Source organism: Strix uralensis, chromosome 1 (assembly GCF_047716275.1).
Source record: "Strix uralensis isolate ZFMK-TIS-50842 chromosome 1, bStrUra1, whole genome shotgun sequence".
Taxonomy (NCBI): Eukaryota; Metazoa; Chordata; class Aves; order Strigiformes; family Strigidae; genus Strix; species Strix uralensis.
This window is the reverse complement of record NC_133972.1, coordinates 49003273-49016592: the sequence shown is the minus strand read 5'-3', so window position 1 is coordinate 49016592 and position 13320 is coordinate 49003273. Positions and strand designations below refer to the sequence as shown.

The window sequence follows — 13320 nt, the reverse complement described above, 5'->3', positions numbered from 1 at the left end:
CACCTGTGGTGTTTCCTGTACATATTATATTGGCTCTGAATATTGCATTTCATCAACAACTTTAGGAATTCACATCTGCTAAATATTTTACTGGTGAACATTTTAAATATCTTCAAAACATAATGTTCAAGAGGCTTTCCTTTTAATTTCTTTTTTTAAATTACATTTTCTGAATACAGTGTAAAGCAGAAAATATAATTCAGACTATAAAATAGGGTTACTTTAAAGAATCAAATATTTTATAGTCACTAGCAGCAAATTCCTCTTCTATACAAGAGGTTCACAATAGAATTCAGTAAGATTTCTTTGGTAATGTTTTCAGCTAAATCAACGGTTATTAATCTTACTGTCATAGCAAGGTAAATGTGACAGCATTGTCAGAATATGTTCTCTCTTTTTAAAGTTTGTTGCTTTTTCTCTCCCCCCCCTCCCCCTTTTAACAGAACAACTGTTAATAAAAATGGAATGTACCAGTTTGAACAGGCTTCAAAATGTAAGGCAATTCAGGACAACATTTTGTCATCATCTATCAAGAAGAAAAGGTAGGTGTTTGCTGTGATTTCTGCTTTGTTTGTTTTAAATAGAAGGATAAAAGATTGTCCTCTTTTACATAATTCTTGATGATATTAATGTGGAGCTATACAACAGGAAACTGAAATTGTTCAAACAATGTTTGCCTGCAGTTTTTCTTTCACGTTAGTTGGATTTATTTGAGATTGGATTTTATTTTTTTATTTTCACAATATAAGTCAACAAGATTTCTCGTTGCCAGTTAGCAACATTTTATTACAAGATATTCACAAGAAGGTTGAACAGAATCTGTGAGGTATAATTTCATTCTTGAGTGTCTTTTTCCTGATTGGTAAATGCTCCTGCTATGAGTAACCTCAATTATGGGATTCCTTTCAGCATATTTGCTGGAGTAAGTATGGAAATATACTAGTATAAAAACTTGCTAATTAATTGCACTCATTATAACAACTAGTCTGCAGGAAACTAATAATTCAATTTTAGATACATTGAAAAAACACCCAAATTAATTTGGATTTCAACCTGCTGTTCTGCCTTTTACTGACATGGAAAAAAAATCTTTTATATCAGCCCTGGTTAAATTTCTTGCCACTTTCTAAAGCGATAATGGGAGAAGCAGCCCATTGCTTTTGACATGTAACATTTTGCCTATATGGATGCACCAATAAATAAAACATTGTAAATAAGAAAGGCTTCCCATTAGGACTGAGTTCCAGCTTAAAATTAATTATGTGTCATGGTGTCTTTAAAATGGGAAGCTTTTTTTTCCCCCCTCCGTTTGTGAAGAGCAGAGAAGTAGAATGGGAAACAAAAGCTCTGCTAAAAACAATTATGTGCCTTTCCCGTTAAAAGGACTGGAGAAGTCAAGTTTTTCCTTAACATAGAAACAACATTAAATCATAATTTTTAAACTTTTCCCGTCTTTTCTGCCCTCTCCTCACTTTCTCATTGCATTTTAAGATTTTTCACCTGTTTTAAGTTACCATATACCCAGCATTCTGTCTTTACTTTTAATTCTTTCTTTTTTTTCCTCCTCTATAACCTCATCTCCCACCAATATTCCACCTCATCAGCAACACTATCATTGAAGTCCTTACTATTTTGAAAGGTGTTAGACCACTGTTTCTGCTGCACTGCTAGTGAGAGCTGAAACAGAGACAGGCAAACAGAGGTCAAAGAATACAGTTGGTTGAAAAACTGAGTGATTTAACACCAAGAGAAGGACAACCAGTCACTGTATTGCCTCCAAAATCCAGTTATAACAATATAAATGCAGTTATATATCCTGTGTATTATGAAGTTGTACAGGCTGCAGCAATGCAGACGTGCTTGCCATATCTAGAATATTTTGGAGATGAGATCGTAGGAGAAACTTTACAAAGTGTGAAACCTTTGTTCTGTGGCTAAAGAGACAGGAGCTGCACCATTTAACAAGGAAAAAGATGAATTGGGCAGGTAGGAAGAGAAACTGGTGCTGGGAACAGAGGAGCAAGGGATTCCTTTGTGCCATGAATATTGCAACTCATTGCCCTTCACTGAGAAGAGCTACAGGAATCTTCATTGCTTTTTCAAGGTGTGACCCACAGGCATGGTATATAGATTCTTTATATTACAGTTCTAGACTTTTGGGGACATTCTGGACATTCTTTCCTCTTAAGTTGCCAGAAAGGGAAAAAAAAATACTAGTTTAAAGCTTGTCAAATGATTTGATAGTAAAAAATGATATGTAATTGGGAAGTTATTATTATAGCAAGTATGTGCTGGTGGTGATAAAAAGCCTGAAATGCTGAGCTTTGCTGGCAGTTTTCCATTTTTATTCTAGAGCAAGCCCTGTGCACACTCTCCTGAGGGCTTTAAAAACTGATAGTTGTTTTGGTAGTATTAAAGTGTTGAAAGGCAAAAGGGATCATCCTTTTCTCTTGCATTTCCTGCCGTTGTTTTTCTTTTTATTTGTTTCTTTCTTGAACATAAGCTGCCAAGTAGGAATATCTCTTTTTTTCACTCCTGCTGCTCAATTTTCCTTCTAATTCAAATAGCCAAGTAGGTGTTTAGTTTTAGCAAACAACCAGTGAGACTGCATCTGTCTCTGTTCTGACATTTTACCTATTGTCTTCCTACTATCTCAGCACTTCTGTCCTTGCTGTTGTCCTTTAAATATCTGCCAAAAATTAGAAGATACTTACACTTTGTCAGTGCCTCGACTATGCATAATAATTCCACCTTAGCCACCGCAGTTAACATAGAAGGTCACTGCATACCTGACGAAGTGCTATAGGCAAAAAAACCCTTCCAGGTGTTATTTGTCAGCAAGGCTTATACAGTGTAAGTGAGTTTCCTACAGCAACAACTTATTATAATGGTTGTGGTTCAGGTGGCAGACAAAACCAGGATGAAACGTATTTCATTCACTATTCTCAGCACTGTAATTATTGTCTTGTCCACGTACTTTTATAGTTCAATTTGCCTAAGCTTTTTAATCTTAATAATAAAACCCTTTTAGAGTCAGTGAATATGTGCTGTAAGCTCCTGCATGCCAGTGGAAATATATGTATTGTCCCAGCTCTTTAAAACAGAGCAGTGGAGAAGAGGACTGTGGGTTACAGCAGAGCCATGAAATGACATTCTGATGGCCACCTGGATGGATTCCATTGGAGGAGTGAGTCCCCAAGGCTCCTTTAAAGCAGGAAGTACTAAAATAGGCTTTCTGAGAGAAAAAACAAAGCTTTCTGGGCTGTAAACCCAGCTGCAGCATATCCCAGAACTTTGTGTCTTTAAAAAAATTAATCTATGGGAATATTGACTGTATTCAAGTAGAGTTTGTTTCATGGAAGCCTTATATCAGTGTGAGCAGATGTGGCGGCCACCTTGCAGAGCTGCCACAGTCAGGAGCTCCTGTCCCACAGGACATGCTGCTGAGATGTCTCCGCTGCTTGCAGCGCTGTGCCAGCACTGGCAAAGAGGAGTTCTGACAGTCCGAAGTGTCTTTGTAAGTCCCAAGAGGAGCAAAACTGGATACGTGGGGCAAGCAGAGGTGTTGTTCTGCCTTGTAAAGACCTGTAAGTGGTGCTTTTCTGGGTGAGCAGGTGAGCTTGGACACCTCCAAGCAAGAGAGATTCCATCCTTTAGACAGCCGTGGAAAGGCAGCAATGTTCTTGCATTATAATTGGTGTTTTCATCCTAGGTGCAGCTTCTGTTACATGTATAAGAAGGTCCTTACAGTTTCTGACAGTGAGTGCCTACGTTTCTCATGAATCCTCAGAACTAGCATTACGGATGATGCTTTGATTTTTCTCCTTACTGAATGTTTCCCTGTAACTTGCTAATAACTTGTCAGTCCATGCAATTTCTTTCTGAGCTGATGGTAATTTTTCTTTTCATTTCTGACTCTGATCTTCATCTTATCGATGTCTTTAGGCTAGAATTTGCTTTTTCTATGTTTTTTTTTTTTTTCTCCTGGATAATGATAGCCTAAGTAACTCTTCATGCCCTCTTATCCTATTAATTTTTGGAATTTTTCCATGAGTCCCAGCATCTAAGATTTATTTTTAGCCTTAAGGAGGAAAACTAAATGAGTGATTCAACATCAGCATGGGCTATTTCAGTCCTGTGCTTCTATCCCCTCCTCCCCCCACATGCACTCCCTGTCCTGCCCTGTGCTGGTAGTGACACTTGTCTGACTCCATAGTGAGACAATTTAGGTAGCAGCTCCAGCAAGAAAGTAGTTCCATTTGCTCTGGCTGCAGTTCCAAGGCTGCTAATACAACACACCAGCAGGCAGCTGCCAAAATAGGAAGGCCTTGTTCCTAGTTTCTCTCTTCCCATCACTCCTTGCTTATACGGGCTCCAGTGTTTGGTGGAATCTTTCCTGATCTGGTTTAACACACTAAAGAAGAAGAAAATGTATATGCATACTTTTTCCTTCTGGGCTATTTTTTTTGTCGTGGTAGTAAATTAAAGTGGCCTATGAAGTCATTTGACAAAACCAAAACAGAGGTGGAGTCAAGTAAGTACCAGCAGTGGCACAAGAGAGAGAAAAGATTCAGAGTAGGACTGGAAGGAGGAAGAACGTACTGCACCAGGTCAGATCAGCTGCAGTGAAACTAGTTTCTCTCTTCTCCCACTTCTGCCCATTAATTCCTGCTCTCTTGACGTTGTGCAAGGGCTCAGTAAAATTGGTTTAGTCACAATCATCTAGTTCCTTTAAGAGTTTGCTAAGACTGGAGAATGAAAAATTGTACATGTTGTCACAGATACAAACTTGAGCCAAAGACCAGTTCTAATACAGTATTCCTCTTAAAAGTTTCATTTCTTTTTCCGTGTGGAAATGGGACATGATTTTACTCAGGAGTAGATAAACAAGTTAACTTTAGTAGTTGCAGTACTTTTGTGAAGCGAACAAACAAGGCATCTGTTTTTTCAAATGTTTATCATAAAGCTGTAGTACTAAAAGCATGTTGAACACAGAGAGAGAAGGAAGCTTTTGAGTTGTTGATCTCGGCTGCTGCAAGCCACCACAGCCTTTTTTATATTCCTTTTTGTCAGTTTTCATGCTCCATTTAAGAATAGGTGAGGTTTCTTGCCATCCCAACTCTTGTAAAACTGTTAAAAATACACACTTCTAAGTTCCAGCTTAAATAAACTCATTGTCATTTGGTTTGGGCCAATGCTAAGCCATTTTTGCTAAAATAATACAGGTAGATCTTTTCTGGAGACGAGTCCCATAGAATTTGTAGTCATGGCATCCGTATCATCTTCTCTTCCCATTCCCCCAATCCTCTTCGTAAGTCAGAGAATCCAGGCACAAATGGGGTAAGTATTAACATTAAACCTAGAAGGGAAGAAATGTCTCCATTCTGTTGACTTACATGTTCTGAAGTATTTCACATATGGACACATTTGAATCTCTTGAAAGGGTTTAAAAGGTGCAGAAAGCTCTTTGGTTACATGTACCAATGTAACCAAAGTGCTGGTTGATGTAAAACAACAGATTGTTTTATTTAAGAGATAATTTGAAGGAAAGCTTACATCTGTAAATATTGGTCTGCGGTCTTAGATGATTGAATTGAGCTTTGGGGACTCTATAAAGTAAATGAAAGAACAGACATAAAAAGATTAATGTTTCATCTTGGCTTGCAAGAGCCACATCTCAAAACGTTTTTGAACTTTAAAACACCAAGTACAAGAAAGAGTTTTTTGGTATTATTTTGGACTTTTGCACTTGAGATGATTTCTAATAACTTCAGGTTATTTATGGTCAAATATTTAAGTTTGAAACCAGTGTACTTTTGAAAGTTTCTGAAAAGAAAAGTCCATTAGGACATCACTATTAAGAAGAGATGTTTAATAGGTCGTGCTAATTAAATGAGGGTAATACTGTAACAAATTACAAAAATAAAATAGGTCATGGAGTTCTAAAAGCAATCTATTATATATGCACCATGCACATTATTATTAATACATGCATCATTTGAATGTTTTAGAGACTGTTTCTAAATATACATACATATATATTCTGGTGTTTGATGTTGTTGCCTCTTTTAGATATTCAGAGGATTATTATCTTCACATAGTCACCAAACTGCAGAACTGCACCTGGATAAGGAGACCAGAAGAATCTACAAAATTCAGGTAATTTTCATTGTCTCATTTGGAAAAGCTGTTTATCCTAGATTTGTCTAACAAGCCATATATTTAAATCTTCCCTTTTGAAAAGGTGATTTTGTATTGCTTTTAGACTGCATTCATAGCTGTACATTTCTATTAATCTTTTGATGCTGGGGCTCTTCTTGTTTATTTGAATTGAACTGTGCAAACTGAGTAGGTTAAAAGAACTATGCAAATGAAGTAATTTCACCTATCTCCACTATAATGAATAGTTAACTAAGTTAAGTAGAATGGATTAAAATATTCCTGACACAAAACCTACAGTATTAAAAAAAAAAAATCACTAATGTGATTTTGTCCATCTGAACTGGCACTCTGGTAAAAAGAGTGTGTAATGAAGTAGTGTATTTCTTACCCGAAGACTATTGCTTCTGTTACTGAAGTGCCCAAGGCACTCATTAGGTTTGATGCTGCATGTCATGGCCCCTGAGCGCGTAAGCATGTGATGACATCGGTCTTTGGTCAGCATGGCACATAAGTGCATGCTCAGTAGGGACAGTGATCCCTGAAAAGCTTCAATTCTCATTTGGAAATGCATCATGCTGGTTTTAGAGAACAGCTTCACTGTGCCAAGCCTGTTTTCTCCAGGGGGAAATACTCTCTTGAATTACATTATTACATGGATCTGAATTAAAAATTCTGTCATGATCATTAAAAATAAATAAAATGACCTACCTTCCAACTCTTTGGAGTTAACTAGCAATGAAAACTTAATACCCACATGCTCGACATGATATCCTTGGAAGAAGTAGTTTTGGGGAGGGGTAAAGCTTTTTGTGCAACATAAATTGCTGGTTTTGCCGTGTATCATAAGCGACTAATGGTGTTTCCCAAACTGAAGTAGGAGGATACACAGAGTTAAGGTTTAAGAAACTTTCAATTAACTCAGACAGGCTTTAGCTGTGCACAGAGATATCAGAGCGTGATAAGGAGCTGTAGAAGCAGTCCATTCTGTTTCAGAACAGGCAGGTGTCTTGCACAGAGTTGACAAGAGGTGAAGCTGCTCTCTTCTGCTCTTCACCTTTCTACATTTAGGTGTTTTGTTTTCCAGCCTTTTTTTAATTGCTCTTCTGTCCCAACGGACCAGCCATGACTTACCAGCAATTTGCCACTTCTCCTGCTGTGCTGGGTGTATGAGTCAGTGGCAGAGTAACCACTCCTTGTTCCAGCTTGACTTCTTCATTTATTGCTTCTGCAATCTTCCTTCCACTGGGCCAACTTCTTCTACATCTTCTAGGCCTGTGGGAATGAAATAGGCCTATGAAAAGCCACCTAGAAAATGTGGACTGTATGTACATTAAGGTGAGCTTGCTAGCTTTAACTTAGCTCAAATACCAAGCAAAAAAAAATCTTTTGAAACCCATGGTTCAGCACAGGCTGGACAAACTTGTTACCTAATTGATGTTCAAAGGCTGCCTTGTTATGGTTTCTTTGTTTTTTAACATCCAAACTAGCTAGAATATTAACTAGTTCATGTGTACACAACCCATGCTGCAGTTCTGATGACGGTACTGTATGTTATTCTGTCCCTATGAAATTTGATCTGCTTTGATATCATCCAAAAATTCCATTGATACGACCAAGGACTGGTACTTTGGTTTAGGCATTGCAGATGATTATTTTACAAAAGATGTGTGCTTTTGCATGTCTTTTCTTTCTTTTTCCATTCTCTCAAGCTCCACTTCTCTCTGTTGTTTTCTGGAAATAGGATATTAAAATTTTACAGTTCTCCTCACTCCCAGATCATACTGGAGCCTTTCAAGGCTCTTAGCAGTTGGTCAATAGAGGCTTTGAAAAAAAATAAAATAAAAAGAAAAAAACATTCAGTATAAAATTTACTGACTAAATCTGTATACGCTTCATGCTTACAGCACTCCCAAACTTATTTATCAGACTTAAGCACAAGAGCCTGGAACTAGCTTTGCAAGGACACTCTAGCTGAGAAATCATGCATTGACAGAGCTCTATGGGGAACAAAGCTTCTAGAAATGTGGTGAAATAAATTAATTAATAATTCCTTGGCAGTACATCTCTTCCTTTTTCTAACTTTGCCTAGTGTCAGTAATGCATAATAATTGTGTAATACAAATATTATTCAGTTCTAAAAATCTCATTAAGTAGGTAGATAAACACACCCATTTGGCAGAAGAGGCTGTGCAGCAGGAAACAGCTAGCCGCCTGCAGGAGGAGAGTTTGGATCTGCCTGTGTCATACTATTCACCTGCCAGTGCCACCAGAAGTCTGCCTGCTGACTCGACTGCAGAGAAGCTGCTTGACTTCTTTTCCTGTTTGCCCATCTGTTAAATGGAGTGAACACTTAACATGCTTCTCAGGCATGGTGTCAATTGTATGACTCTGTATTATCCTGAAGTTCTGAAGAACAGACATGCATATTTATAAGGGTTTTAATGTCTTATGCTTCAGGGCATAAACTAACCTCTAATTAATAAGGTTCAAAAGCAGCTTCCTGTGGGGTAGTGAATTTCTCAGAGAAGCATTCTTGTGTTTTCCTTTGCAGCTTTTGCTGTTGGCTACCATCATACTGGTAGTGGAGTGAAGGAATATGTGATCTGAGCCAGTAACTCTTAAGTTCCTAGAAGACAGCACTGTGTGCCAATGAGTACACATCAATTCTCTTTGTAAGCCACACTCCTGGCAGATCTGGGTCAGATAACAGAATATGAATTAGAAGTGCAATGCAGGAAAGAAATACTTGTCTTTGTATTTGGCAAAAGGGTTGCAGCTGACAGCCATACGTGGCACAAACCACAGAGTTTCTGCCAACCTGTTGTACAAAAAACAGAGTACAGGATTCCAGGTTGACCCTCTACTACCTAGCTCAGCTTTGCCATGCAGCCGTGCAAACTGTGTCCATTTCTCATCAGAGAGCTGCCCTTTTCCTTTTCCAAATGGCTTCCTCTAAAGCTGCTCTGCTGTGCAGGCTCAGATGCACTTGGCTAGGTTGCTGTCTGGCAGTGGTCAGTGGTTCTTGACAGCTACGTGATGTTTACCCATGTATTTTTCAAAATCAAGAAGAATCACGAGGCAAGTACAAGCCATGATGTTCTTTCTAATACCTCCCATATTCACAGTCACTCTTTGGTTGATCTTTGTCCAAGCGTCTGTCAGGGAGCCAGTCTCCTGGCCCTTCACTTATTTCAGTATCTGTAATGCTGACATCAGCACTGCCATATTTAGGCTGCCCTCAGAGGAGCAAGTGCAAGCACTTGGTTCATTGCTCTTGCAATCTAGTTAAGATTTATTGTGCTCCACAGTAGTGTTTGTCAGGCATTGCTGAAGAGGTTTTATCTAACTTCACAATAGAAGCTAGCAAAGGTGATGTACCTGCACCAGAAGTGGTATAAACAGCATCCTACTAACAGTGATTTAGGGAAAGTCTTCTCCAACATTTACTGCTACTGACATATAGAGAACTGTTTAAGTGTTTTTTATTCAGACCTTTTCTTTATGAAATTCAGCTGTGCTTCTCTTGTTCTTTTGTTATTTCTGTTGTTCTTTATGGCTCTACAATCATCTCACATCTCCACATTATTCCTTTGTTTCTAAGCCCACCTGAATTCTTCTTCCCTTTTCAGATTTACATCAGGTCTGACTTGTTTTAGACAAAGCAAGTCCTTGGATTTCTTGGTTATAAGAGAGGATTGGTAGAAACGTGGAAAAGGGGGGGAAATAATCTTGCAGCTGCCTGGAAGCATCATTCTTAAAGCTCCAGAAAAAAAGCCGTGCTGGGTAACTTCGTCTGCAAAGGCTTTTCTAGCTACAGTCAGTAGAGTCTCAGGTTCCCTAGGTAACCTGAATATTAATTATTATATTAGTATTCTTCAAAGGTTTTCCACTTAAAAGAAATGTTTCGTTAGTGCAACAAATTACAGAGCCCAATTGGGTGCAAGCTGTAATTGTTTTTTACACCTCCACATCTCTTTGCTTTACAGACTTTTAAGTTTGATTTATTCTCATTAGGTTGCAAGTAATTTGTAGGTTTTCCAAATAGTTGCAACTCCTGTTTTTGCTGGAAGCTATCAAATAGTTAAAACAACCCTCAGAATGACTGGGGTGAGGGGGAGGGAGGATATGGAGAAAGGCTGAGTGTTGCTGTGTTTCAGAGAAGCCTCTGGCATTGTATTTTTGGGCTATCTTGCTGAGCTTGTAGCCTGGCAAAGCAGTGCAACAGGAATAGCCCTGTGTGAGCTGTGGATATTGGGCCCCCTCTCCATGGAAATACCATTTCTGATAAACCTTATTTGCATCTGATAATGAAGGGAGAAGGAAATTCCAATGTGTAAATAGAGTTTTAAAATCCCTGATATTACACTGCAGTTTAGCTGGCACACTGCTCCACCCCACCAAAATATTTTTAACTTTTTTAAAAGAAAACATTACTACTTTAAAAAATAACTCTGGGTCTTGAAAAGAATAGTTAAAAGATCAACCTATTTTCCTAGTCCTGTAACTTCCCCTTCTGTTTTTTATTCCACTCGACCTCTATTACCCTTTTCCCACTTTAATATCTCTTCTGAAAAGTGTGTGTTAAACATTCCTGCAGATTATAAAATCCCACTCCTTGAAGAGGTTAACTTGTAGCGTGCTACACTCTTAACATATATAACAGTATTGCTTAACACATCTGTGTACTGCAGTCAACCACAGTTGAAACACAAATAAAATACCCTGCAAGGTCAATTTATGCTTACATAAGCTCACACCACCACATAATCAATAGCTTTTCTAACACTAAACAGATCAATAATTCCACTGTACTCTCTGAAATCTTCCATTCCAGTATACAAGAAAATACACAGAACTCTTGAGATTATAGTGTGATTTAAGAGTACATTTGCTGCATAGGTTTAATAAATCATATGTAAAATCAGGAGTATATATTCCGAGACATATTTCTATTTCAGAAGAGAAAAAGGCTGAGTGGAGAGATAGTAATTGGTGACAGTTTGGAGAAATGGTTGAATCTTTTAATTGCTCTATAGACTATATACTTTCCTAAAGGTTGACAGATTCCTATAAGGGGAACCTAATTGTGGATCAGACTGAGTTAATTATGTCTTCACGGTGGACTCTTTAAATAGTCTTTGGTTTGAAAATTTTATTACCCTTTTTACATATTCAGCCTTGATTTCAGATTCAACCCTGTTGGATTTCATTGCCTTAGACAGCTACGATGTGACTTCATCTATAGACAGTTCAAGGGCTGTCAGTGTAGCATTCCACTTCAACACGTTCTGTTTCAGATACCAGATTTAAACATTCTTTTCTAAAAGGTTGGAATATGTCATAATATGCCTCATTACACTTTGATGCTATTGACGTGGATTGAGAAGAGCCTGGAGAAACCCATATCATTGTCTAGAGCCTCCAGTGCAGTACAATAAGATAATTGCTTGCTCATTAGAAAATATTACAGCAGTGGACATAGATTAAAGGTAGACTTGCTGTTTGTAGTTGCACTCTTGAAATTTTGCTGTTACATAGTGGAAATTTGGGTGGTTCTTCTCTGTACTGTCATGACAGTCTCTTCAATATGAAACCTCAAAGTCTTTGTTGTCTTCACATGTATAGTACAATAGCTCACATGAACTAATGATTACAAATAACTATTTGTAATGAGCTATTAAAACAAGCTGTTAGACAAGCAGAGACTTTTTCTGGTTGTTAGCAATCCACAGACTTTTGTCTCTTGGAACACTTTGCCCTTTATTCGAATGAAATTACAAACTGTGTTATGAAATACACTTAGCATCAGGCTTACAGGAGTTAAATTTTTCAATATTTGCTAGTCTTACTTTGTGTTTGGTTATCTCTTTTATGCGATGTTTATGTGTGTTGGGTAACTGTAGATCCACAAAGAGATATGTCTGTGTAAGCATTGCTGGTGTGGATAATGTGCAAGTGCTTTATAACAGGATTGATATATTCTTTCTGCAAACAAACGTTTGCTGTACAGATGTTTGTAAAAGGTGACTTGGAATCAAATGGACTTACACCATTACTGAAAGAAGTTTGTCTAGATGTCTATTAAAAAATCTCCAGTCATTGAAATTCTGCACCTTGCCTAGGCAACCTGTTTCAGTGTGCTTCCTAAAACTGAACTGAAGCTTTTTTTAGTGCAGATTAAGATGATTTTCTTCATTCTCCTCACTGTGGCCTTACAGTTGAACATCTACTATTTAGAACAATGTTTTGCATATTTTGATACTTCAGCAGTGTCCATCCCCATCCACTTTTCCCCTCCTTCCACCTCAATTTAGTCCGTATATAATGACAGTAAAGTATGAACACTGTCCTCAGCAATGAAGAATGCCCTCTGGCCCCAGGTCTACAGGCACTGGTGTCACATTGAAACGTAGTCTACACAAGAGAAGTACTATTAAGTTCACACAGCTTCATCAGATTTCTGCGGGCTCATGTCCCCCTGGGGCTACTGAAACCCCCTGAAGATCACGGTTAACTGTGTTGGCCCAGTGGTCCAGCTCTAGGCTGGAGCAGACAATTCTAGTGGTATACTCTTTCCTGTGTCCCAAAGTACAAGGCTGCATAAAGTCTTGGTGCAGAAACCAGTGCCTTTTCACACCAGTTACATATCTGAATATTTTTTAAAATATAGAACAAAATTACTTTAGCTAAGCATTTCTAATGAAAGAAGGTGTCCTGAATAAAAGCCATCCTACTTACTGGGGGACGATCAATCAGAGGTCCTCTTGGTGCTTGTATCAGTAGTTTGGAGGAGTGGGGAGTTTTTAAACTCTGCAGAAGCTCTTCGCATAAGGACAGATTTCACCCTTATTACAGATTCTTCCCATTCCACTCAGGATAAGGGTAGTGCTACGTTTTGGACCAGCTGAGAAACTGCGAGCCCTTGACTAACCATTGGCTGCTTTAGCCCTTACGGCTGGTTCAGATTGAGTTGTTGGAAGAAAGCTGTTGAGACGCTTACAGTCTCTTCAGGATGTGTGCACACCACACACAGCAGGCACATGCAGCCTGTATGCAAGCGCTGAACTGGCTGAAATGTATATATTCATATTAGTGCAGAATCAAGCTAAGCTAATTAATTTCAGTGCTAGGAGGGATGCAGTAGTTCACACTGAGCTT

At 38.3% G+C, this 13320-nt stretch overlaps 1 protein-coding gene across 2 annotated transcripts in view; it reads left to right on the top strand.

Moving 5' to 3' along the window:
• Positions 1–13320, top strand: part of HACD1 (3-hydroxyacyl-CoA dehydratase 1) — a 102273-nt gene that overhangs the window by 65165 nt on the left and 23788 nt on the right. For both annotated transcript variants that reach the window (XM_074865274.1, XM_074865283.1), the window contains exons 3-4: positions 444–542; positions 6073–6159. In XM_074865274.1, coding sequence (XP_074721375.1) covers positions 444–542; positions 6073–6159 — 186 coding nt within the window. The remainder of the gene's footprint in view (positions 1–443; positions 543–6072; positions 6160–13320) is intronic.